Source organism: Elephas maximus, chromosome 9 (genome assembly GCF_024166365.1).
Source record: "Elephas maximus indicus isolate mEleMax1 chromosome 9, mEleMax1 primary haplotype, whole genome shotgun sequence".
Lineage (NCBI taxonomy): Eukaryota > Metazoa > Chordata > Mammalia > Proboscidea > Elephantidae > Elephas > Elephas maximus.
Window position 1 is genome coordinate 27,378,945 of NC_064827.1, and position 27,205 is coordinate 27,406,149.

Sequence of the window (27,205 nt, forward strand, 5' to 3'; positions counted from 1 at the left end):
TTCCTTAATGTATCCAAAAGGTTGTTCTTTTCACTTTTTTAGGTCTCTCTGCTTTTTTTTTTTTTTTTCTGCAAATATAGGGCCCTGTCAATCTTTAGAACATGTGAATCAATGGAAACAGAGAAGCTAGTATTACTGATACTAAAATCTAAATAATTGCTGACTTTACTGATTACAGTCTTAGATGTGGAGGAATGGATTGTTTAGAAGAGTTATGTTTCTTTTTTGATTTGGTGAAGCAACATACAGGGTGATGAACTCTAGATATTGTTTGAAAATATATTAAATGTATGCCTAAAAAGGCTTAAAGATTTCACCACCCAGGGACCTTAAAAGGTAAGCACAAGAATAGAAAGAGTATTTGATTCTCAAAATATTAGAGAAAAAGAAAAAAATACAGAAAGGCCCATTAGTCCAGCTCAAGCCATGAAGGAGAGGGAAGACAGATGGAAGAAAGGAAGGAAATAGCAAATAAACATAGTAAATAAAAAACACAGGATGATACATCTGGAATAAATGCAAACATACCAATAATCACAAAGTATGTTGTAGAATCGAAATCTATTTTTAAAAGAAAGAGACTCTCAAATTGTGGGGAAAACAAAAAAAAAGCCTAAAACACAGTGATCCAAAAGCATAAAAGAATGAAATATATGGTGCCCTAGAGCCAGCTCACCAGAACTGAGTTTTCAAACTTCTTCCTAACTCTGTGTTCACATTGCTTGCTTGAAATTGGCCATGGTAAGAATATTTAAGGAGCAGCTGGTGAATTCAAACTGCTGACCCTATTTATTCTTATATGATGGCCTTGTTTTGAACTCCTTGCTGAATTATCTGCTTAGTTCTGATAGCTTATCATTTGATTCTATTTGATTTTCTACATTCAAAATCATACCACAAATAATCACAGTCTATTGTGTAATTTCTCACAGTTATATACTTTTATTGCTTATTTGCATTTTCTAGAGCCTTCAAAAACTACACTCACATTTCATTGGCTAGAATGCCATACTGTTAAAGGTATTTTTTATACTTTGTGTTGTCAGAAATAAGGCTTGAACCTTAATCAGATTTTTTTTCTGCATCTGGTGAGATGCTCAAAAAGGTTTTCTCTTTTTAAACTATCAGTATTGCTTACTAGGGTAATAATTTTCAGATATTTATCAATTCCTGCATTCCTGGGGTAAACTCTATTGTTTCATCATGTATGAATCTTAGTATGATGGCGACTTTGATTTGCTGACATTTAATTTAGGAATTCTGCTTGTATGTTCATGGGCGAGATTAGCCTGTAGTTTTCTTTTCTTGCAAGCTATTCTTGTGTGACGTTGGTTGTAGGGTTAATGTAAATTGATCAAAAGTTATGTAAGAACTTTTTGTATTTTCAAAAGCCTTAAAATAGATTATATAACATGAGAATTACCTGTTTCTTAAAGGTTTATAGGACTCACTGGTAAAACTGTGTGGAAGTGATATATTTCTTATTATCTAATATTCTAAACATACGCAGAGTTCAAAGGATAACATAAATATTCCTCCTCCACCATGGAGTTCTAACAAATGCAAGTACTTTGTCACCTGTGTTTCAGATTTCTTTTTAGAGGAAAAAAAAAACCTGTGCGCAGTTAAAGATTCTTGCGTGCTTCTCCCCAAGCCCACTTCCTTTTTTTCCTAGTTTTTCTGTCTGGAATTGGGTGTTTGTCATTCCCATGACTGTCTGCAAACTATCACTACATATGCATAGACCCATAAGCAGTGCATAGCATGGCTTTATAGAAATGGGGCATACTGTAAACATCGTTCTAGAACTTTTTTTTTACTCACTGTATTTTAGAGATTTTGTCATGTATATATGTAGTACTGGTTCATTCATCATGTACTTCACTAAAAACATGTTAATTACATGTAACCTATTAATAATTTCTCCTGTTATAGTATCCCACGTAAAACATAACTCCTATCGATGTGCATTTAGATTGCTTCCGTTGAAATCTGGTAATTTATAATATTATTATTTGTTTACATCATCTTGAGTCGGTTTTGGTAATTTATATTTCGTTAGCATATCATTCATTTTGTTGAAGTTTTTCAACTTATTTACATAAAGTTAGTAAATTCTCTTATGATTTTAAAAGTATCTACATCCTCTTACATAGTTCCTAATGCTGTGTACTATTGGGTCTTTTTTCCTTCTAAAAAATCTTATTTACTGCCAACTTTTTTTGATTGATCTTTTAAAATATCCAACTTTCTATTTTATTGCTAGATTCATTTTTGTGGGGAGGGGAAGGAAGAGGTTTTTTTATTTTTTCTTAATATCATTTTAAAATTTGATTTGAGTTTATTTTGTTTTCTTTTTCTAGTGTTTTGATTTGAAATGTTTTGATATTCTCACTGTTGCTGATTTTGAAATAGTTAATAAATTCAGTTTTTATTTCTGCCTTAACCCAAAATAGTTTAGAAGGGTTTAGAATTTCTAAGTGGTCTTATTCTAAAAATAATCTTACTTTTGATTACCTATTATGTCAAATCACAGTTGTATCACACCATAGTCAGATTAGATAGTATAAATGCATTTTTTTTTTCAGGTCTTTGCACTGGTTTTGCCTGGTACAGTCATGGCCCAGGAAACATAAAAAAAATAGCAGAGTATAAAACATCACTGAAAGACATAAAACAGACATGAATAAATGCAGAGATACTCTGTTTCTCTGAATGAAATGAATCAATATTGTAAATATGAGAGTTTATTCCAAAGTTAATCTATATTGTCAGTACAGTCCCAGATCTGACAAATGATTCCAAAATTAGTTGAAAGAGAAGAAAGTATGAAAATGGAAGCAGAAGGAGGAGGAATCATGATGGATGAAGGGGGAGAAGGATTTTCACTAACAAACAGTACAAGATGCTATAAAGTTGTAGTAAATAAAACAACATAATTAGTACAGAAATGGATGAATAGAGCATTGGAACAGAATAGGAGTGCAGAAAACAAACTCGTGAAAATTTAGGGCATAAAGATTGCATTTTGTATTTCAAAATTAGTGTGGGGGTAAAGTAGTCAATAACGGCATTGGAAAAATTGTTCTTAATTCAGAAAATAATAATGTGATTAGATATATACCTCATACAACCCACACGTTAAAACCCAAGAATAAAAAGTAAAATGATTAAAGCATTACAAGCTTCTTATAATCTTGTGATAGAAAATATTCATAATCAAAACATGAAGCCTAGAATCTATAAGTACGTAACTAGAAACCATGATTAAGTAAAAACGTTTAACTGTGGGAAAGAGATACTATAAATGAAGTTACAAGACCAATGACGGTCTGGGAGAATACTTACACATATATAACAGATAATATATTATCCAGAATATATCAAGAATTCCTACAAATCAATAGAAGCAAAGAGCCCAATAGGAATAGGACGGCAAATAATAAAAATAATTCATTAAAGAAGAAATTCAAATAACCAATAAACATCGAAAAGATCCTGGACCTTAGTAGGAATCCAGAATATTCAAAATAAATAAAAATTCAATATAATTTCTTGTCTATTGATAACAGACTGGAAAACTATAAAAGATGTATAAAGATTTTTGAAATCCAGAATTGGCAAGGATCTATGGAAATATTCTCACACGTTCTCCACGGGAGTATAAGCTGATTGCATTTTGAAGAACAACACGGCAGTATCTTTCATAATTTAAAGCTCATATAGAATGGTTCTTTGAAAAGATCAGCTAAATGGGTAAATCCCTAGTTAAAGTGATCAAAGACAAAAAAAGAAACATAATTTACCAATATCAGGAATGAAAGAAGGGGTATCACTATAGATCCTGTAAACATCTAAAGAAGAATAAGGAAATTTTATGAACAATTTTATAGCGATAAATTCAACAATTTAGGTGAAGCAGACAAATTCCTTGCAAAGTACATCTTGCATGTCACATGGGGGTGTCATACTCATACAGCAGTAGCACCACACAGTGCCATAGTAACATGGGGCTTACTGGAGAAAGCTGACTAGCAGAGCGGTAGTAGAATGCACACAGTCCCAGAACTCCCTTGATTCCACAGCAAAGTCTGAGTGTAACTATTTGGTATGTGCCATGGCCATGTGTCCAGCAGTGAAGGGCCTTCCTGTACCACCAAGTTGAATGTGTGACTGAGAACTCTCTGAGAGAAAGAGCCCCATCCCACCACTTTGTCTTGTATATCGGTGTCCAAGGTTGAGCATGGCCTGCAAGGAACACTGACATCACCTTGCCCTTTCCTCAGACTGACTCGGTGTAGCTGAGTCAGCTCTCTGCTAAACTACCAAGAGGAGAAAGGAAATGAGTGTCCGGGATCATCCAGAATTGTCTCTTACCATTACAAGGCGTTGACAAAAGATGACACTGAAAATCTGAATCTGTCTGTATTACAGAGTTGGGGGCCTTTTTTCATCTAAACCCTTCATACAGAAATACAAACACACTCTTCAAGCCCAGGTGATCTCACTGATGAATTCTATCAAACATTTGAAGAAAAGAAATCATCAGCAACCTTACACAGACTTTTTCTGAAAATTAAGGAGAAAACACATCCCAACTCATTGTATGAGGCCAGTATAACCCTGAAACCAAAACCTGATAAAGGCATTACAAATTACAAACCGTATGTCATCACGAATATAAATACAATGTCTTCAACTATGTGTTAGCAAATCAAATACAGCATCATATGAAAAGGATTTTACATCATGGGAAAATTCAGATTATCCTAGGAATGAAGGATTGATTCATCACACAGGAAGGAAAAACTCTTCTTTAAAAACTCTTCTTCTGAAAAAGGAACCAGCACAGTATCTATCCAGATATATTAGAATAAGAAGGGAGGAAAGGAACAGGAAAAGTAAATGGCAGGAAAAGAAATTTCACTAGAGATAAGCTGCCATAGGTGAAATATTTTACTATGAATTAAAATGAATACAATATGAAATATGAATATTAAAATATTAATAAAATAATTCATTCTAAGAAGCAAACCTGCAAGGTAGAAATAAATGTAAAGATTTAGGGAAGAGATGGTGGGACAATAGAAGCAGATGAAACCAAGCTGGCAGATGAAACAAAGAAAAGAAAGTAAATAAAATTATCTCAGAAACAAAATTCCCCAGCAGAAAGAGCACAAAGAAGTATAATCTCAAAAGGGAAAAAGAGAATGCAAATAAAAAATATGAGTTAAATGAAATGGAAATAAAAGGTTTTTAAAGTACGTATGTTGCGATGGTTTGGCAGGTGTCTGTTTATGTGTAAAGTACTTATGAAAAACTAAAGCAAAAGTTGTCAGGAGAAACACGAAAAAGAAGGATAATAAGAAGGAGATAGCCCTACCAGATTAAAGCCTCACTTATAAAAAGACAGAGATGGAAAAGAATAGAAAGTCTCGAAGTTGACCTAAACACATGAGATCACTGGGGAAAATATGGACTATTTAAATAAGTGGTATTGGCACAACTATCATTTTATGTAATAATTCTGTAAGTGATTACAAATGGATTAAAATTTAAAAATGAGAAATAAAAACTTTAAAGTATTAGAAGAAATCATGGTTTGAAAGTGATTTTACATGTAGAGAATTTTTTTTTTTAAGTATCACAGTAAATTGAGAAGTTGGAAAGGGAAAGATTAATTTGAGTACACACAAAATTGTCTCTTTTTTTTTGGCTTAGCATAAAACTCAATCACCTTCGAAAGAAAAAAATTGATGAATATGTCATACTAGGCCCATTGCCATCGAGTCAATTCCGACTCATAGCAACCCTATAGGACAGAGTAGAACTGCCTGATAGAGTTTCCGAGGAGCGCCTGGCGGATTTGAACTGCCGACCTCCTGGTTAGCAGCCATTGCACTTAACCACTACACCACCAGGGTTTCCCCTGAATATGTCATAGATAAATATAATTTCCCTGATATAGAAAGAACTTCTATAAATCACTAAGAAAAACTGACAAATACAAATACCTCTTAAAATTAATGCTCAGCTTCATTTATAGTAAGAGAAATAAAACTTAAAAATATGCTTACAAAACTACACTGAAATAACACAGTAGTATTTTTCTAAAGGTGTAGAGAATCAGGTACATTCCTTTTGGAGGTATGTTTTTTTTTATTGGTACTACCTTGGAGAAGGGAGTAGAATTAAACAACAGCCATCAAAGTTACAGTTACACACACCCTTTGATCCAGCAATTCCACTTCTAGGGATATATCTTAGAGATGCAAAATTGACATATGCACCATTATCCATTATTTATTGCAACACTGCTTGAACTAGCCAAAGATTGAAAACAGCCCACACATCTATCTAGACTGCTCTCAGCTCATAAAGCCATGCACCCAGGCACAGAGCTCTGTCTACCCAGAGCAAGGAGCATCTTTTTTTTATGGACACAAGGCATGGTATGGTCTACCATTTATTTTCTTCTCAAAAATGAGAACTTAAAGACACCTGTGAAATAATCCTAGTTTTTTTTTTTTAACAATTTAAAAAAATTTTTATAGTTATCTTGCCCATATATGACTTAATTGCATTTTTACCCAACTTTTCTTTATTGAGGGCTTCCAAAGCATTTCTAGCTCAGTTTTAATAAAATAAAAATGATTCTGCACTCATATTTCATCAGTTTATACAATAAATAAATCATGTAACTGTTAAAACTAATATACAAATGTTTAGGAATAAATAGAACTGACTTGTGTAATCAGTTCAGCTGGATGGAGTCGTTGTGTTATAGCATGAATGAAAGTAGCCTGCAAGCATTCGCTGTCCCTAAGATAACAGCTGTTATATCTAGAAGAGAAAATGGAGAGCTCTGGTTAACCCAGCAAGTTGCCTGAATGAAGGTCATTTAAGACAGCATCTCTCACATACTGACAAAAAGCGCAGGGCAACTCATTAGGTTCTAAAATAAATAAATTTTAATAAAAAATGATGTGCTAGTATCTTCACATTTTTATGCTATGCCTGCCTTGTCTTTATTTATGATTTCCATATGAACCCACATTCTTTCCATTCTATTGTAGGCCCTGGTCAAAGAGTTACAAAATGATGTCCAGATGATAAGGCAACAAATCAGAGAGCTTAAAAAAATGCAGAAAAACAGGGTTGCTTCGAAAACCTCAACCCGTAAAGCCCAGACCTTGGCAGCTTCTATCCTGAACATTTCACGATCAGATCTAGAAGAAATATTGGATACGGAAGATGAAGCGGTAAGATCATCTAAATATTAACAAAGGGTTTTTTTTACATATTAAACTAAAACACGTTTTTATTATGTAATTTTAAGAATTTCATCTTTAAGATAAAATGAATGAAGATAAGATTATTAATGGGTCAATGAATGTTTAAAATCAGGAGTATTAACCCTCTCAAAAAACCTTTAGAGACTTTTAGCTGTATAATAGAGAAATAAGCCAGTACTTAGAACCTTTAGAACTGCTTGTTATTCAAGTTAGTCATCCTTTCTTGTCTTCCCATTTTCTTTAACTTAGTTAGTCGTATTATATATCTTGTAAGCTAGTATCTTTAATTAAGCTAGTTGAATGGATTTAGTTAGGCTGAGCCACCACTGATTTCAGAATTTTTCCTTCTGTGCCAGATTTTAAAAAGTAGATCTGTTGGCTTTCTTGACTAAATTCAAAATTACTGTTAATCAAGTTAAAGAAAAACATACTTATTACTTTAAATCAGATAAAATACATTCTGCTGCCTGAGTGACTTTCTGGGTATGCTTCAACGGCATTTCAGCACCTCCTGAGAAGAGCACTGCAATTGGACAGAGTTTCTGCTTTACAAACAGCAGATTCTCTTTACAAACAGCTTCTGCACAGTCTTTGGAGAAGCCCTGAGGGGTTACTCAATCCTGTTTTACATATAAACCTCTGAACTTCAATACGCAGATAATAGATTTTTATTATTATTATTTGGAAAGAATCAAAAGATTAAAGACTATAAAGCTATTTATTTTCAGTGAGTGTTTGCTGAATGAATATATTTATAAAATTATCCTCTAGCCCCTTCAGCTTCTCAGGGAAGTTCTGGAGTAGAGGAGATCCATAATTAGCAAAAGCCTTAAACTTCCAAGAATTCTTAAATAAAAGTCAAAGGAATCCTGTAGAGATGATTTTCATCCCAGAGTAGAAAATTATTAGTTTTCTGTTTTCAGAATCAATGCCACAACGCCAATGACTCTCCAGTGAATTCTGGATTTTGAAGTACGAGAGTATTAAATATATGACATCATAGATACATTATATTAAATTATATCATTATGATAAATTATAATATGTAAAATTTGTCAAATATATGACACACAGGAGATAATAGTACCTCTGGAGAAGGTATTCAGTATGGCTTATTATAGACAATTAAAATTTGTTAATTTATAATGAGAAACCTAAGAAAAAATTAAGATCAGAAGCCTTCACTGTTGTTTAAGAGTTTTTAAACAAGTGTTATTGTTAGTTGCCCTCGAGTTGATTTCAACTCATGGCTACCCCATGTGTGTAGAGTAGAATTGTTCCATAGTTTTCAAGGCTGTGACCTTTCCAAAGCAGATCGCCTGGCCTGTCTTCCGAGGCACTCTGGATGGGCTCAGACTGCCACCCTTTCATCAGCCAAATAACAGATTGGCTTATAAAATAAACAATATCACCCATGGGTAATGTGCTGCCTTAGACAAATAACTATGTGAGACCAAACGGTCAACAGTTACCCAAAAGCAAAGACGAGAATTTTTTTTGGAAAGAACTAAAAATTCAATCCTTGAGTTACAATATTGAAAGATTCTACAGGGAAAATATTAAACTATGCAGGAAGCATCAAAAGAAGATGGAAAGAACACAGCATCACCGTACCAAAATAATTGGTCGACGTTCAACCATTTCAGGAGGTAGCATATATGATCAAGAGCTGATGGTACTGAAGGAAGAGGTCCATGCTGCACTGAAGACACTGGCAAAAAACAAGGCTCCAACAATTGAGGGAGTACCAACTGAAATGTTTCAACAAATCGGTGCAGTGCTGGAAGTGCTCACTCATCTATGTTAAGAAATTTGGAAGACAGCTACCTGGCCAACCAACTGGAAAAGATCCATATTTGTACCCATTCCAAAGAAAAGTGATCCAACAGAATGCGGAAATTATCAAAAAATATCATTAATATCACACACAAGTAAAATTTTTCTGAAGATCATTCAAGAGTAGTTGCAGCAGCACGTCGACCGGGAACTGCCAGAAATTCCAGCCAGATTCAGAAGAGGACATAGAACAGGGGATATCATTGCTGATGTCAGATGGATTATGACTGAGAGCAGAGTATACCAGAAAGATGCTTACGTGTGTTTTATTGACGCAGCAAAGGCATTCAACTGTGTGGATCATAACAAATTATGGATAACACTGGAAAGAATGGGAATTCCAGAACACTTGATTGTGCTCATGGGGAACCTGTACTTATACCAGGAGGCAGTCATTCGAACAGAACAGGGGGATACTGCCTGGTTTAGAGTCAGGAAAGGTGTGTGTCAGGGTTGTATCCTTTGATCATACTTGTTCAATCTGTATGCTGGGCGAATAATCTGAGATGCTGGATTATATGAAGAAGAATGGGGGATAAGAATTGGAGGAAGTCTCATTAACAACCTGCAATATGCAGTTGACACAACCATGCTTGCTGAAAGTGAAGAGGACTTGAAGCACTTACTGATGAAGATCCAAGACTACAGCCTTCAGTATGGGTTACAACTCAACATAAACAAAAATCCTCACAGCTGGGTCAATAAGCAACATCATGATAAACAGAAAATATTGAAGTTGTGAAGGATTTCATTTTACTTGGATCCACAATCAACACCGCTAGAAGTAGCAGTCAAGAAATCAAATGATGCATTGCATTGGGAAAATCTGCTGCAAAAGACCTCTTTAAAGTGTTAAAAAGCAAAGATGTCACTTTAAGGACTAAGGTGCACATGACTCAAGCCATGTTTTCGATTGCCTCATATGCATGTGAAAGCTGGACAAGTAAGGAAGACTGAAAAAGAATTGATGCTTTGAATTATGGTATTGAGGAAGAATGTTGACTATACCATGTCCTGCCAGAAGAACCAACAAATTTGTCTTGGAAGAAGTACAGCCAGCATGCTTCTTAGAAACAAGGATGGCAAAACTTCATCTCACATACTTTCGGCAAGTGATCAGGAGGGACCAGTCCCTGGAGAAGACATCATGTTTGGTAGAAAGTCAGCGAAAAAGAGGAAGACGCTCAATGAGATGGATTGACACAGTGGCTTCAGCCATGGTACAGGACTGGGCAAGTGGTTCATTCCGTTGTACATGGGGTTGCTATGAATCAGAAGCAACTTGAGGGCACCTAACAACAACAACAAAGATGAGAAGGCTAGGAGGGGAAGGGGAGCTAGATCAATTGAAATAGAACAAATAGAAAGAAAATCATGAGAATGCTTATACATTGTAAAATTGTAATCAATGGCACAGAATAATTTGTATAAAAATTTTTAAAGGAGAACCCAACTTGCTATGTAAACCTTCATCTAAAACACAGTATGCAGACACATATATGTCAGTCCAGAGAAGACATCTTTTTTATTTTTTATATACTATTGTAAAACACAATAGTATATAAAAAATAAAAAAGATGTCTTCTCTGGACTGACACATATTCCTATGGCATATATGGGTTAGAAAAGGATCTCCCTTTATACCCCAAGGAGTCCCTGGGTGGCACATACAGTTAATGCTCTCACCTGTTAACCAAAAGGCTAGAGGTTTGAGTCCCTCCAGAGGTTTCTCAGAAGAAAGGTATTACAATCTCCTTGTGAAAAACCGGTCATTGAAAACCCTTCTGGGCTCAGTTCAATTCTGACACACGCAGGGTTGCCATAAGTCAGAGTGGATTCAATGGCAACTGATTTTTTTGTAATCCCCAAGAGTGAATGGCCATTTTTGTGAAGAAATGCACCCTCGCCTCTGGGCAGAAGCAGTCTGGAGCCAGAGTACATGTCACTGCAGTGTACATACCACACAACCTTAAGCGGTGGCCCTGCTGGAAAAAAAGGGTTTCAAGTGGAAACAAGCCGCTCTCAGAAGGATCAGAGCACCTTGACATGTTTACTAGGTTTAATCGTAGACCAGAGCTCGTTTAGACTGGTCCTTACATCTTTCAGTGGTCTAAGGAATTGAGCTACTTACCCAAGCAGAGTCCAGACCACCAGACTTGGGTTCCTTAAACTACACCAAACTAGTAAATTCACCTCAGAAACTGCGATACCCTACATGACGTGCGTAGCATGATGCCTGGCATGCAATAGTTGTCTACAAAGGTTGATTTACCAAATCCTTCCCTTTTTGAAAAGTACATATTTTTTGTAAATTGAATCATGATCTTTAAGTGAATGATCAACTGCATGTATGACTACTTTATAATTTCAGAAATATTTTTACCTTGATAATGAGTCAAAAATGTTTAGTGATTTCTGGCGCTTTAAGTTGAGGTGTCCCTCAGCCTATCAGTAAACTTTGAATATTTTTAAATAAACAAGCATTTAGATGCACCAGAGCCATGCCCTGTTCTGTTGCTGTTTGAGATTGTGACCATTACCCCTCCGTATCTGCCGAGAAGTCAGATTTCAAGTATAAGGCTTAATGTTACCTTAAGAGGGTCACTTGTCAATGATTCTTTTAAACAACCCTATCCTGTTTTTCATTTTCTTTTAGTCGCCTTCATGCCCCCATATCTCAGTCCCTACCTTTAACTCCACTGTGAAGGCAGAAATAAAATATTCCTGAAGTACATTGTGAATTATAGAAATAATAGCATCTTCCACATGTATATAAATATTTAGAAACTAAATATTAAAAAGCCTGGATTTAAATATTCCTCCTTTGAGGGGACAGGCTGCTCTTTGTTGAATCTAGTTCTACCAATACGCTTCTAAATTTACTCAACATCTAATGGTATGATCAGGAGCCCTAGTGGTAGGAAAAAAAAAAAAAAAAAAGTGGTAGAGTAGTTAAGAATTCGTCTGCCAACCAAAAGGTTGACAATTTGAATCCACTAGGTGCTCCTTAGAAACCCCATGGGGCGGTTCTACTCTGTCTTATAGGGTTGCTATGGAGTCAGAATCAACTAGATGGCAATGAGTTAATAATATGGTCAAGTTTATGGAAAATGCAGTTAACACATTATCATGGATTGAATTGTGTCCCTCCAAAAATATGTGTCAACTTGGTTAGGCCATTATTCCCAGTATTGTGTGGTTGTCCTCCATTTTGTGATTGTAATTTTACTTTGAGAGAATCACGGTGGGATTGTAACACCACCCTTACTCAGGTCACCTCCCTGATCCAAGGTAAAGGGAGTTACCCTGAGGTGTGGCCTGCACCACCTTTTATGTCTCAAGAGATGAAAGGGAAACAAGCAGAGAGCTGGGGACCTCATACCACTGAGAAAGCAGCACCAGGAGCAGAGCACATCCTTTGGACATGGGGTCCCTGCACCTGAGGAGCTCCTCGACCAGGGAAGAGTGAGGACAAGGACCTTCCTCCAGAGCCGACAGAGAGAGAAAGCCTTCCCCTGGAGCTGACATCCTGAATTTGGACTTGCAGCCTACTATACTGAGAGAGAATAAATTTCTCTTTGTTAAAGCCACCCATTTGTGGTATTTCTGTTATAGCAGCGTTGGATGACTAAGATACATACTGTTTTTATTTTGTTCCTTTAGGAAATTGAAAGAGCAAAGACAGATGCTGAAAATGACAAGGAGTGGCTGTTATACATTCAGAAACTTCTTGAAGGACAGGTATTTCATTTTTCTACTTGATATATTAAAACTTTGAGATAAAAAGTCTAAGCCTTGCAGTTTTACTGTATGTCTAACTTTTTGTAAACAGTTGCACATTACTTACTTCTGTTAGGTAAAGAAGTATTCCAAGAGGCAGACAGGAAAGTTAACCCTCTGTTTGTACTTTTGGACTTAACAAATGAAACAAACGCCTTGGGAAGGAGCCAACGTGGGTCTTAGCAAATGCATTAATTAAATTATCGAGTCAGCCTCTATGCTTGCTAGACAGAAAAGGATCTTTTCTCTCAGACCTCCTAGGAAAAGAGATTCTTTATTATGTGTCTTTAAAGTTAGTAGTTGATATGGACACCTGAGGAGTTCACCAGTTTCAGTGACCTTTTACTATGGACCTGTTTCCAGTCAATTCATGTTTTCCTCACAGCCAGACAGCTGTTTATTACTGTGTCTTCCCGCATTCTGTACAATATTTTCTACTGAGACCTCGAGCAGCTTGTTAGTGGGAAGTAAATATTGATTTGGCATCCTGTCAATGCAGAAAGAATGAAAAAATTTCCACCAGAGGCCCCTCAAACATTTTCCTATCGACATTTTCTGGGCCGAGTGGAAAGCTGCATAGAGGATGACAAGGCCAAGACGAGTTGAAATCCCTGAGGGGTCTATTGAGACTGCTGCTGTGACCTGTGTGATACTTCTTCTTCCCTTTCAAGTATTTTTTTAATACACATATAGTCTGCTGGGATGTGCCCCTCTTGTAAGTGATCAAGGGCAGTTTATTGGCAGGTGAGAGCCCTGCTTTTCTAGTCATGGCCAGCTTTTGTTTTGACATCACTGACAGCATGTAATGTATTCTAAAACTTTTTCATTATCCTTCTTTTTGCTCATCCTAATTGTTTATTTTTTTGAATGCTCTGTAATAAATAAAAGCTAAACGTTCTTGTCACAAAAAGAAAAAAGTATTACTGGCCTGCGGTTCTTAGAAAGTCAATGTAAACGTTTCTGTGTAAAGATTAAAAACAGAAGCTGATATATACATGTAACTAGTTTACATTTATATTAACAAAGAGAAGTTTCTCAGCTTTTTTTTTTGTAAAGCTAAGAGTAACATATAACCTAGTCATATTATAAGCTATTAGTATTCTTTGTGTCCGTTTTATATAGTTTTGAAACATTCCCTGAGAATCACTTCTGTAATAGAGGGTGATTAGCAGTTTTCTGCTAAAAACTGTTTAAGTACAGACATGCAAGCACACAACGAAGCCTTCTCCAGGGACAACTGGCTTTTGAAGAACGCTGTTTCTTTATCATGTGTGTGCCCAGCGCCCAGCCAGTGCCAGCACATCATAGGAGCTCAATGATGATTAAGTTTTCTCCTTTGTTCTGCTTGAAAATGATAAAAATTTTAAGAAATATTTTATTGTTCAATAAATATAACCTTGTATTTTCATTTAATTGATAATTTTATCATCAGTTATGAACATAAAAAATAATAAATCCATACTTATAGATCGGAGCCCTGGTGGCGCAGTGGTTAACAGCTGGGCTGCTAACAAAAAGGTCAGCAATTCGAATCCACCAGCCGCTGCTTGGAAACCCTATGAGGCAGTTCAACTCTGTTCCTTAGGGACGCTATGTATGAGTCAGAATCCACTCGACGGCAACGGATTTTTTTTTTTTTAATGTGTAAATATTTATTAAATTTTACTAAAGCTACACTGACACTGGAACTGTTAGACTGGTAACACAGTAGGGGTGCATAACCCATTCTATACTGTGCAGATGTATGTGTGTGCTCTCCAGTTCATGTAAAAAAATCCTGTTGAAAATGGCATCAGACCGCTTAATACTGCAGTTTGATATAGTGCCTTTTTGTGCCACTGAGCCTGGACTCTGGAATCTAATTGCCTGGCAGTATTGATTTAATTGCCCAGGTTTATTTGTGGACTCCTAATTATTGACTGGAGGTAAATTTAATGGAGCGGCCTTTATGAACACTGGGAAACGGCTGCTTTGCTGTTATACATAATGAACTGCGTCATGTGGCTTTAGATCGTTTTTCAAGCTAATTTTATTCCACTGTGACAGTATGATAACATTTAAAAAGTCAAAGACTTTTTATTTTTATTACTGACATAGGTGGTTTTGCTGATGTCTTTGAATTTGAGAGAAAAAAGAAAATCGAGACTTCATTGGTTGCACTTGAATGTCACTTTGTAATTATCCCCAAGAGAAAAATCTATACAATAGAAAACATCTTTTTTTTTTTAGACTCTGTTTCTTCTCTTTCAATTCCAACAATTGTACTTGTCCTGAATTTTAGAAAAGGGTTTCTTTGCCCACCAGGTTTCCTTTTTTTTTTTTTGAGCTAAGTTATGCTCACAGGATTGTATGGGCAAAGTGTAAAACTGTGCATTCATACATTTTGTTTAGTTGATGGCATACAGCTACTTGTATCTGAGTTTACACGATCTTTGCATGGTCAAACTGTGAAATAATTGAGCTTATTCTCTGAAAGAACATGTTAATTAAATTGCAATTTTGATTATTAAAATATTTTGAAGCTAAAATTAAAGGAACACTTACCCCCCCCGCCCCCACCCCCCCAGCGGTTGATGTCCACCCTCAGTGTTGGGTGCTGAATGTGACGGAATCCTGAGATTATAGAGGTGAGCCTGGCTCTGCAGTTTTGTTTTTGTTTAAGGATTAAGCCACAGAATTATTTTCTATTAAAATTTTTTTCTCTGCATTCACTTTGATGAAGTTTTATATTGATAAAATATTTACCACAACATAAAAAGATGTTCTGCCCTGTGGCAATGCGAAACTACACAATAATGTAATACCTACTGTTGCTTTTAGCAAGAAAAGCATGAGGACTAACAAGTCTAAATTTTTAACTTACATGCCTTTAATACAGAATGCAAATATATGTCATTTCATGGATTCCAGATGCAGTTGGTAATTTTATGCCCTGGTGATCTGATGGTTAAGATCTTGGCTGCTAACCAAAAGGTCAGCAGTTCAAATCCACTAGCCACTCCTTAGAAACCCTATGGGGCAGTTCTACTCTGTCTAACAGGGTTGCTGTAGGGTCAGGACTGATTCAACGGCACCTAACAACAACAACATTTGTCCCCAAAGATTTGTACTAATAAGAACCTCACTAAAAAGAATCTGAGATTCACTTTCATTTTTCTACAGCATAGCTGCCTTTTAATGTCTTTGGACATTTTCACTAGTATTAAGTCTTCTTTTCACATTAAGAAGTTTTTTTTTAATTTATAATTTATAGGAGATACAAACAAGCAAATTAATGATTTTACTAGGATGTGAGAAACTCCCCAGTGAGTTTTTCTGTAGTTTATGGAGTTTGAGAGAAAAACAAGACATAAGAAAACTAGGCTGGGACCACACTGTAGAAGATTCTGAGCAGAAAGTGATGTGATCAGAGTTGTACTTTAGAACAATACTCTGACGTCAGCATATAGGATGCACTGGAGGGAGAAGAGACTGGGAGCAAAAGGGTAGTCTAGGTGAGGCACAGTGAGAGCCTGCTTGTACCCTGGCCATTGGAATAGAAAGAAGGAAATTGACGTGACCCACATTATAGTGATTCAATCCATAACGGTAATGAGATTAGATGAAAGCTGATTAGAAAGCCCAAACCAAGGATGGGTGAGTTTAATACCTTACATGATGAGAAAGGTGATGACACCTTTAAGAGTTTTAGGGGAGAGCAGCTTTAATAGGGAGGAGATGTTAAATAGCGGTTGAAGCCACAGGAAGTTTAGGAAGTACATTTCATTAATAATATTCAGAGATTCATGATGTTTCATTAATTCAGCCCAGCCTTATATCTGTCTATTCTCAGTGCAATTTAACCATTTAAAATACATTTCAAACTCTTGACAGTTCAACAATAAAAAGACAAGAATCCAATTAAAAATCAGCAAAAGATTTAAATAGACATTTATCCAAAAAGATATACAAATATCTAAAATAAGTGCAAGAAAAGAAATTCAACATCATTAGCTTTTAGGGAAGTGCAAATCAAAACCTCAGTGAGATACGACTTCATACCTACTAGGATGGCTGTAATAAAAAAGACAGACAATAGCAGGTGTTGGCAAGGATGTGGAAAAATCAGAACCCTCATACATTGCTGGTGGTACTGTAATTGGTGCAACCACTATATAACACAGACGGAAGTTCCTCAAAAAGTTAAACACAGATTACCATACCCGTATGGCCCCACAGTTCCACCCTTTTGTATATACCAAAGAGAAATGAAAAATTGGTAAATGAATGTTTGTAGCAGCATTATTCATAATATCTCAAAAGTGGAAACATTCTAAACGTCCATCAGCTGATGAATACATAAAATATCTATGTGCCTACAATGGAATATTATTTAACCATAAAAGAAGGAAGTACTGATATGTTCTACAACATGGATGCACCTTGAAAATATTATGCTTAGTGAAAGAAGCCAGACACAAAAGACCACATATAGTATGAATTCACTTATATGTGAAATGTCTGGAATAGGCACATCCAATCCATAGAGACAGAAGTAGATGAGTGGTGCCAGGGGCTGGCAGAATAGGGGGGAGGAATGGATGACGAGTGACTACTGTGTGAATGTAATAAAAACCACTAATTGCACACTTTAAAATGGTGAATTTTATGGTGTGTAAAGTATATCTCAATTTTAAAAACTGAATTCCTTAATATGAGGCATGTTGGAAAAACAAAAAAAAATGCGTTTCAGAGTAAACTTAATAAGGTTCTTATATTTCATAGGCTGTATTCCCTACCATTACCATTAAAAGCATTTGAATTTGAATTTCTGTCTACTGCTGATAACCATGAGAAAGTAAAATAAATTATTTCATTTCATACTTATATGTTTCCTTTCAGTTGGCACATAAGGATATGTTCCTCTTTTATATTCTAGTTGATCTAACCTGCTGGCATATCCAAGTAGGAAGGAGTCAGTTTTTTTACAGGTTTCTCTCTAGGGAACACTGTTCTTCCCAGTCTGGTCTTCAAAATTATAATAAATATCATTTAGTTGTGTTATCAAGCCTTAGTAATACCTGAAACAGTCTTTTGTACTTGGACTTTATAAAAGCAGTGGAAAGAATTAGTTGAAATAAAACTGAACCTGTGCTGTAGAATTCATTCAAAAAACATGTATGGAGTACCTACTACATGGCAGGTATCGTTTCAGGTTTTGGGAATACAGCAGGGACCTAAAATCCACTACGCTTATGGAATTTATAATTCTAGGGATGGGGAATAATAAAAAATAGTTAAAATATATAAACTATGAAATTTATTGAACGTCAGCTTGAGCAGAGCTATAGGTATATATGTACATACACATATATGGACATATATACACATACATATACGTGTATATAAACATATGTATACATATTAAAATATGTATGCATGTATAAGGAGCCCTGGTGACATAATGGATAACAGTTTGGCTGTTAAACCAAAAGGTCGGCAGTTCAAATCCACCAGCAGCTTCTTGGAAACTCTGTTGGGGGCAGTTCTACTCTGTCCTGTAGGGTCACTGTGAGTCGGAATCAAATCAATGGCAATGGGTTTTTTATACATAGATTTGTTTTATACCAAATAATATACAATTTTAACCACAGGATACTTCTTGGCTAGGCTTTGTATAAAAACCCTTAGCCAGGAGTGGCAAAAAAAAACTTTTGATGTGTTATTTATTTATTTATTTTTTGTCATTGCTTTATTCTTTGTTATTTGCTACTCCTTTTCTGGGTCTCATTCAGTCCATGTTAGTCCACTTTGTCTAGGTCATTTTCTTGTACAAAGACCATAATAAAAAATTCTCTTTCTGCCTTCAGCTGTTCAGAATTTAAAGAGCAGACTTTAATCAGTGATTTTTCTTTAAATATTCCTGTGTCTGTTAGTTGCTTCAGATCTTGTAAATGCTGAAATTTAAAACAGTTCACTTTCCCCAGTGTCCTCTCTGCAAAATATGCTTACCTTCTATAGAATGTCTTGCAGTATGGCAGTGGGAAGGTTTTATAAATCTCTCTGGCTTTTGTAAATAGAGTAGCTTCCAGCCTGAAGGTTAAATGAAAGTTTCTCCTGATAACGCCGAAGAAATTTACTCTGTGGCTGCTCCTGTTTTGCACGTGTAATAGTACACACACACACATTACACACACACTCATACCATGCACACGTACACATTTACTCTCTATCACATTCATAAACACTCAAAGTCATCCAGACTTATTCATCATATCCTAGCCAAAGTATCCGGAGCTGAAAAAATCCTCCATTCAGAGCCTTGCCAGGATTTTTTAAATTAACAATTTCAAGTCTACTGGAACGTCTCCAGAAACAAGGTACTAGGAAAAGGACCATCGGGTTAAAGTTCAGAGGACTGTTGTTGTTGTTGTTAGTTGCCGTCAAGTCAGTTATGACTCACAGCAACCCCATGTGGGCAGAGTAGAACCAGGGTTTTCAAGGCTGTGACCCTTCAGAAGCAGATCACCAGGCCTTTCTTCCGAGGTACCTCTGGGTGGGTTCAAACCACCAATCTTTCAGCCAGTAGTCAAGCGTTTAACAATTTGTGCCATCCAGGGATTCCTAGAGAAAATAGTAAGAGTCCCCAAAACCCTTGAGAAATCCTTTACCACAAATAATAAATTCTTTGGTAAACAAACACAAACAAAAATTTAAACTCATCCACTAGGAGAACAGAAGGAAAGAAGAAAAAGCAAAACAAATCAAACAAAAACTGCAGATGATACCAAAGTCAGAATAGTTGCTCGGTTAGGAATTATAGGATAAATGGGATAACAAATTTATTTACTATAAAACCATAAAACCCACTGTCATAGAGTTGATTCCATCTAATAGCAACACTACAGGACAGAGTAGAGCTGCCCCACAGGGCTTCCAAGGCTGAAATCTTTCAGAAGCAGATTGCCACATCTTTCTCCACAGAGTAGCTGGTGGGTTCGAACAGCGTACCTTTTGGTTAGCAGCCCACTGCTTAACCACTGTACCATCAGGGCTCCATCCTTTAAATAAAATAATTAAACTGTGTTTAAACCTGTTATCAGTTCTTTCTTGTGGCTCTACCCTCTTTTCTTCCCAGTCATTGCAGTATTTTTCTTTGTATTTGTGCTATAAGGAAACAAAGTTTATAACTGGTGTTCTAAAATTAAGTCTCGACCAAATATGAAATAAAAGATTTCTACCTGGAATTTCTTTATTTGAAATTAGTAATGCTATTCAGTTCAACACACTTTTATTGAAAACCTATTCCTTAAGAGTGCTAGTCAATATAGGAGACAAATAGGACAGATCCTCAAAGAAAGAGCTTACAATCTAGAGGAGGACACATAGGCAGTATATGAGCACCGGAGCCCTGGTGGCACAGGGTTAAAGCTGCTAATCAAAAGATGGAAAGTTCGAACCCACCAGCCACTCTGCAGGAGAAAAATGTAGCAGTCTGTTTCCGTAAAGATTACAGTCTGGGAAATCCCATGGGGCAGTTCTTTCTACTCTGTCCTATAGGGTCGCTGTGAGTCGGAATTTGGCTTGATGGCAATGGATATGGGTATATATGTGTGTATACCACACATAATATTTCTTTCTATTATGATTTAATCAGTTTGATTCACAGAAGGTGAGCTTATTTCCTTATTTCTAAAACACTGGAAGGCTCTTAATTAGTATAGCCAAATTCTGCCTTCTGGATAGAATACATTCATCGAGGGTACTAGTTAGTAATCTTTATCTCCTATAATATGTAAGGGAAAGCAAAAAGTCAGTTAAGTGTGCCCTAAAATTATGGATTGCTCAGAGGACCAATATAGAAAGAATTTATTCCAGTTCTTCTACCTCAAAGCCCAGCCTTTGTCTTTTTTCTTCTTTTTTTAATATTCAAGGATATAAGCAAGAACATTATTCATCTGGATTTTGCCCTGGCCTGCAGGCAGAATAAGCTATATGAAAGGAAGCACTATGAGGCAGTAGAATCAAAGCACAATATTTCCAATCTTTGCATTGTAAAATATCGAAGCCAACCACTCTTGCAGAGTGTGAAATCTGCTTCATGGAATAATGGGGAATTCAGTAGCAGCTGAAGCTGTCCGTTTGCACCTTTGCATGGCTGAGACTCTTACTGTTTCCTTTCATTGCCCAGAACTGTCTCCCTGTAGTACACTTGTAATAGCTTATAATCAAAGGGCCTAGGTGTATGTCCTGACTCACACTAGCATGTGGGGCTATTAGCTTAAGCAGGTCACCCAAGTCTCTTCAACTCATTACCTTCAACTATAAAATAGGATTTGGAATGATAAATAAAATAGTGCACGTAAAAATGCTTTGTCACTTGTGACAGTGTTATCACCCTTAAGGAGGAGAATAACATTTGAAACCAAGAAAAAATGTATGGGAAACAATTAGATTTAGTATTCTGGTGATTTCCTATATTTATTAGTTTTTTACTAATTTCTTTTAAAAGCATTTATTTTAGCAAGACTTGGTGCTAGTCATCTCAGAAGTTGCTTAGCCCATTGCTTGGCACATAACATTTGCTTCGTAAATGAATTAATGCTCTCACTGAGCATGTGTAAGCCATTATCTGCATTCACCCAGACTCTGGGGTAAATTATATTTAAGTCAACACTTAGTGACATAGTGATAAACAAAACGCTAACTAATTCAAACTCTTTTTTTTAATCTTTCCCAATAGCTTTATTTTTCCTTCCTTTACCATTATGGTTCTACCTGCTAAGTACTTTTTACATCAGTTAAACAGTTTATTTTCCTGAACTCAGAACTCATATTCATGTGATTCACATTGGTATTCATACCAAGTCCCTCTGAGCCCCTGAATAATTTCTTTAATCCACACACGAGAAGAGACTCCAGCTTGAAGGGAGTCTTCTTTATGTTGTGTATATCACACTTAGTCATGAAGGAACTTGCGGAGAACAGGCCTAATCCCTTAATACGTATATACCTACACATCCTGGCATTTTGACAAGAAAGTCATTCACATTAGGATAGACTGAATACCAGTATAAAGATATATTATTTGCCATGATATGTGCTATCTTTGCCTAGAAGAACGCTTGTTGTTGTTGTTAGGTATCATCGGGTCAGTTCTGACTCATGGCAACCGTATGTACAACAGTTGCTCCTGCACTGTCCTCGCAGTTGTCATTATGCTTGAGCCCATGGTTGCAGCCACTATGTCAATCCATGTTGCAGATCTTCCTTTTCCTCGCTGACCTTCTTTTAGGACCATTTTTAGGAAAGTAGAAATGTATCAGGCCTCGTTGAGAGACTCATATCCAAGAAAGGTAACCTGAGTCCAAACTGACGCCCAAGGGGATTTGGAGAAATTGGCTCCTTTCTGGACTGTTACCATTGTCTAAGTCATCATCTTAAAGGTGTGGGCACAGCAGTAGTACCTGTTCTTTGAGAACACTGGTACTCAGGTAATAGTGGCTTGACAGGGTGTGGGAAATGAGGCAGGGCAAGACCACTGCCGGTTGCTGGGGATCCAGTGACAAGAGGGTTGGCCCCATCTAGGCAAGTCGTCAAGGCAGAGAATTGGAGTGTTGATCAAGAACCAAATGAGATGCCCAAGCACAGGAATGGAGCTTTGTCAAGTTCGGAGGAAAGCCTATGCTCATTTAAGTGTTATTGGCAATTAATGTTACTAAACACTGAAGTGTCTTATTGAGGGTTGCTCCACCAGGAGGTCTTTATAAGTAGGACAGATAATCCATTAGCTCTAAATATTATAGGGACACTCCTTGAGACAAAAGAATAAATGAAGTAACTTACATTCTTTCACTTTTTTTTCCCTCAATTCTCTCTTATAACTTCCAGAATAGGGTTCAGAATGAAAGGAAAAACTTCTGCCTTTACCAGGGTTTGAGTGCAACAGACACAGCTTTTTCTGTGTGTCAATTTTCAGAACCGCAAGAGATGTATAGATTAGGGTAGGTGCCAGAAGTGTAAACAATAATATATATTTAGGATATTAAAATGTAACTGCTCAAAATTCAGTATAAATTGAAATTATTAATAAATTGACTATTCCTTCCCATAGCATTCTACTTTATTTTAACAAGTTCAGTGTTTTAGTTATAATAGAAAGGATACTATCCACCTAAATGTGTGTGTGCATAGATGTATGTATGCTTGTGTATATTTATTTATACGAAATTCACACCTTTAAATTTATAATAAACTACATCAGCCTTTTTTACAAAAGTCTTCAAGGTCACAGAATCAGATCCTTTTTAGGAGCAGATGTAATACTTAAGATTTAATATCTTCACTTTCACTATGACTCAAGCTAGATAAACTTAATTTAAAGGAGTACCTTTTTGAGAATAGTCTTCAAACCAAAAATAAGAGTGAAAATGGCTAAACTCTTAATTGTATCCTTTATCCCTGTGAATTTTAGAAGTTGCCCTTATTTCAGTTTTTTCCTATCAACACAAAACTTCTCAATTTTTATATTATTAAGAACACATTCCAGTTAAGTGCTGATGTAAGTTGTCTGTACGTTTTGCAGTTATGGATGTTAGACTTTGTAATTTTTCCCAGATAGGTCTCAAACATCTGCAGCCATCATTCATATCTTACCTTTACACAGAAGCCCTTTAAATGAAGCCAGCATTTTTAAGTGTGAATGATAAATCTGAGATTGTGGCAGTGGCATGACAGTTCCTAAAGGCAAACATCTGCAGGTGTTTACATGTGTGAAATCAGGGAAATTCTTCCAGTAGTGGAAATCGCCTTTTACAACAGGGACAGCCAGAATGACTAGGAAGATCTGCTTTAAGACTTCAGTATAGATCACACAAAGCTCCTTGTTGTTCAGATGTCCCAGCGAAATTTCCATACCAAGAAAACTCACTCCATATCAAATCTTCACTTGTCCATTTTTCTCCTTAAGTGGAAGAGTTCAAACTTGTGTTCAAACTGACATAAGCAGGAGTATCACTTCTCCTTTTTAAGGAAGAGAAAGAAAGAAATCTTCATGCTCTCTGTACTTTGTAGTCCCGGGGACACGCCATCTGAGATAAAACCCAAGGCGGCATAATTGTTGAGTTTGTTGTTTCAGATGTCCATGATGAAGTCAGTAAGAAAGGATCTTTGCTGTTGACTAGGCAGGTTGCTACTCCCAGGGTAGTTATTCAGTCTAACTTCAGAAAAAAGACAGCTGTACTTTCTGTATATGAAGGAGTTCTGGGGGAGGGTTCAAGTCTAGTCCCTTCCAGAATATATATAAACCAGTTGCCATTGAGTCGATTCCAACTCATGGCGTCCCCATGTGTGTAAGAGTAGAACTGTGCTCCATAGGGTTTTCAGTGGCTTATTTTTCACAAGTAGATTGCCAGGCCTTTCAAGGTGCCTCTTGATAGACTTCAGCTGCCAACCTTTTAGTTAGCAGCCAAGCATGTTAACTGTTTACACCACGCAGGGACCCCAGAATGCACATAGAGAGAATTTAATTGACTGTAAACTGTCAGTATGAAGTAAATTTGATCTTAATCTAGACTCCAGAGTGGCAGAAAGTTCAGGTCTTCTGGTCTTCTTAATGTTTTTAAAATATTTTGCAGTTAAAAAAAAAGGGCAAATATCCAGATCATGTGAATTTTTAAATGTGTGTCAAATTTTAAGTACCAGCCCCACCCAGTCTATAACTAGATGCTGTGAATTGGTATTCGTGTGGTGTTGTAAGGTTTTGAAGAGCTTTCTTGAATCACCAACGATTAAATTATGTTTCATCTAGCTTTCAAGTTAACTACAATTTATGAGATTTTAGAAGAATTAATGGTAATCTTTATGTGATATTAGTGATAATTCTCAATTAACTAGTCAACTTGAAAATCTCATTCTTAACTGATATGGATTGAATTGTGTCCCCCCAAAATATGTGTTATAAATTCTAACCTCTGCCTGTGGTTATAATACCATTTGTGAATGGGATGTGTTTTTTATGTTAATGAGGCAGGTTTAGGTTCTGTCAGTGAGGATTAGGTTATGTTTATTATGTTAATGAGGCAGGATTAGGGTGTATCTTGAGTCAGTCTCTTTTAAGATATAAAAGAGATTAAACAAGCAAGCGAGAGAAGCAGAGATGGTGGAAGAGAGATGCCCAGCCACATGAAGATTGCCTAGGAGCAGAAGCTCAAAGAGACAAGGACCTTCCTTCAGAGATAACAGAGAAAGCCTTCCCTAGAGCCAGCACCCTAAATTCAGACTGTTAGCCTCCTAAACTGTGAGAAAATGTATTTCTGTTTGTTAAAGCCACCCACTTGTGTTATTTTTGTTATAGCAGCATTAGATAACTAAAACAGAATTTGGTACCAGGAGTAGGGTGCTGCTGGAACAGACACATAAAATGTAGAAGCAGTTTTAGAATTGGATAATGACTGGAGGTCAGTGACTGACCTCCTCTAACTTCACAAGGGGAAAGGAGAATCAAGACCAACACCCTAAGGCTGATTCCCATGAGGTGGAGATCAGACATGCCTCCATTCTCCACCAACTTTATCAATTCTGACACCAGCCATCCCTCCCAGAGCAATCTCTGCTGGGTTCAGTAATTCATTGCAATGGCCACACAGAACTACAGACCATAGTCACAATTACGGGATTTATTAGGGAAGTAAAAGGTTACAATTCAGGCTCACGAACACTCAAGTATATAATTCTTCCATCAGGACAGCCTCTGCTCAGCCATGCTGTCAGGCACACCTCTCCTTGGCCCTACACCTCTGTCCAGAGACACTCAGCTTTCTCTCTCCATCAGCCTGGAAGCCCAGCTGTCTCCTGCTGAATCTCTGGTGCTGTGTCTCTGCTGCCACTTCTTGAGCTCTGTCTCTCTCTCTCTGTCTTCTGGATCCAGGAGCTTCTCAGCACAGGGATCCTGGGTCCAAAAGGATGTGCTGGCTATTGGCTGTTCTTGCTTGGTGGTGATGGGCTTTCCTCTTTCCTGCTTCTCGGGTGGCTTATTTCAAGCCCAGTGGGAAGATAAAACAAACGAATCCCCTTGGTGGCCACAATTACTACATCTGAACAGGCCCGCCCAATCACCTGGGTGGGAGTTACAAGACCATGGCTAGAAAGCCTACACAAAAGGGATCTATGGCACCTCAAGCCTGGAAGAGTTTTGAGGTACCTAATCTAAAAGCCTAGATTGCCTTGAAGAGCCTGTTGATAGAATTATGGATGTCAAAGGCAATTCTGGTGAGGGTTCAGAAGATAATGAGGAGAGCTATAGAGAAGGTCTCTTAACGTCTTAGAGAATACATATGGCACCAGCAATAAAATGTTACAAGAAACACGTATGTTAAATGTGCTTCTGGGGAGGCTTTGAAAGAAAATGAACATGTGATTGCACAATGGAAGAAGGGCAGTGCTTTTTATGCAGTTGGAAAGAACTTATCTGAATTATGTTCAAATGTCTGGTGGTAGGTAGAACTTATAAGTGATGAACTTGGATATCTGGCAGATGAAATTTCTAAGTAAGGTCTTAAAGGGGCCCCCTGTTTCTCCTTGCCGCTTGCAGTAAAATGCAAGAGGAAAGAGATGGACTTAAAAATGAACTGTGCAAAATGGAAACAAAACTTAAAGATTTGGAATGTTCTGTTGTACAAATCAAGGACATGTGTCCTAGAAGTTTCATCAAGGACGTGGTTACACAATCTTCTGTTAAAGAGATTAAGCCTGTGACTGATGAATCTAACCAGCTACAACAGCAGAAAACCCATCAGCTTAGGCTTCAGGGGACAGAGAAAGGACGAACAGAAAGAATGCTGTCTGCCTCTTGGAATTCTACAGGCAGAAGACAGGCCAGAAGAGCTGTTATCTGTTTCCTCCAAGAAAAGAAAAAGACCATCCCTGGAACAGCTCAGAGATCAGAAGAACTGTTGGAAGAAGCATGGGAAGCAGGGGCCTTCTCAGTTTCAAAGGGTGGGTCCATTGTCTCCAGGATCTCAAAGGGTGGGGCCAGCCTCCTCGGCTTCAGAGAGTCAGATCTTCACCAACTTGGTTCTGGAGTGTGAGGCTACTGTTAAGGTGTGCCAGGGGTATGAAGCCACCCCCAGTGCTGAGGGGGTGGGGCTGACATGCCCAACGGGCAGAAGAACGGGGCCTGCCAGGGCCAAGGAAGTGGAGCTGCCACCCAGATGGACTAGCAGAATGGGGCTTCCCAAAGCCAAGGGAGCAGAGTTGCCATCCCAGTGGGCTTGGAAGGCAGAGCTGAAACTCAGGGACTTCCACCCATCCAGAGG

The 27,205-nt window shown here is 37.0% G+C and overlaps 1 protein-coding gene across 5 annotated transcripts in view; it reads left to right on the forward strand.

Moving 5' to 3' along the window:
- The window catches only part of CNTLN (centlein), a 249,024-nt gene that overhangs the window by 216,471 nt on the left and 5,348 nt on the right, over positions 1-27,205 (forward strand). For all 5 annotated transcript variants that reach the window (XM_049895236.1, XM_049895238.1, XM_049895239.1 and 2 more), the window contains 2 exons: positions 7,077-7,262; positions 12,795-12,872. In XM_049895236.1, the coding sequence (XP_049751193.1) occupies positions 7,077-7,262; positions 12,795-12,872 (264 nt within the window). The remainder of the gene's footprint in view (positions 1-7,076; positions 7,263-12,794; positions 12,873-27,205) is intronic.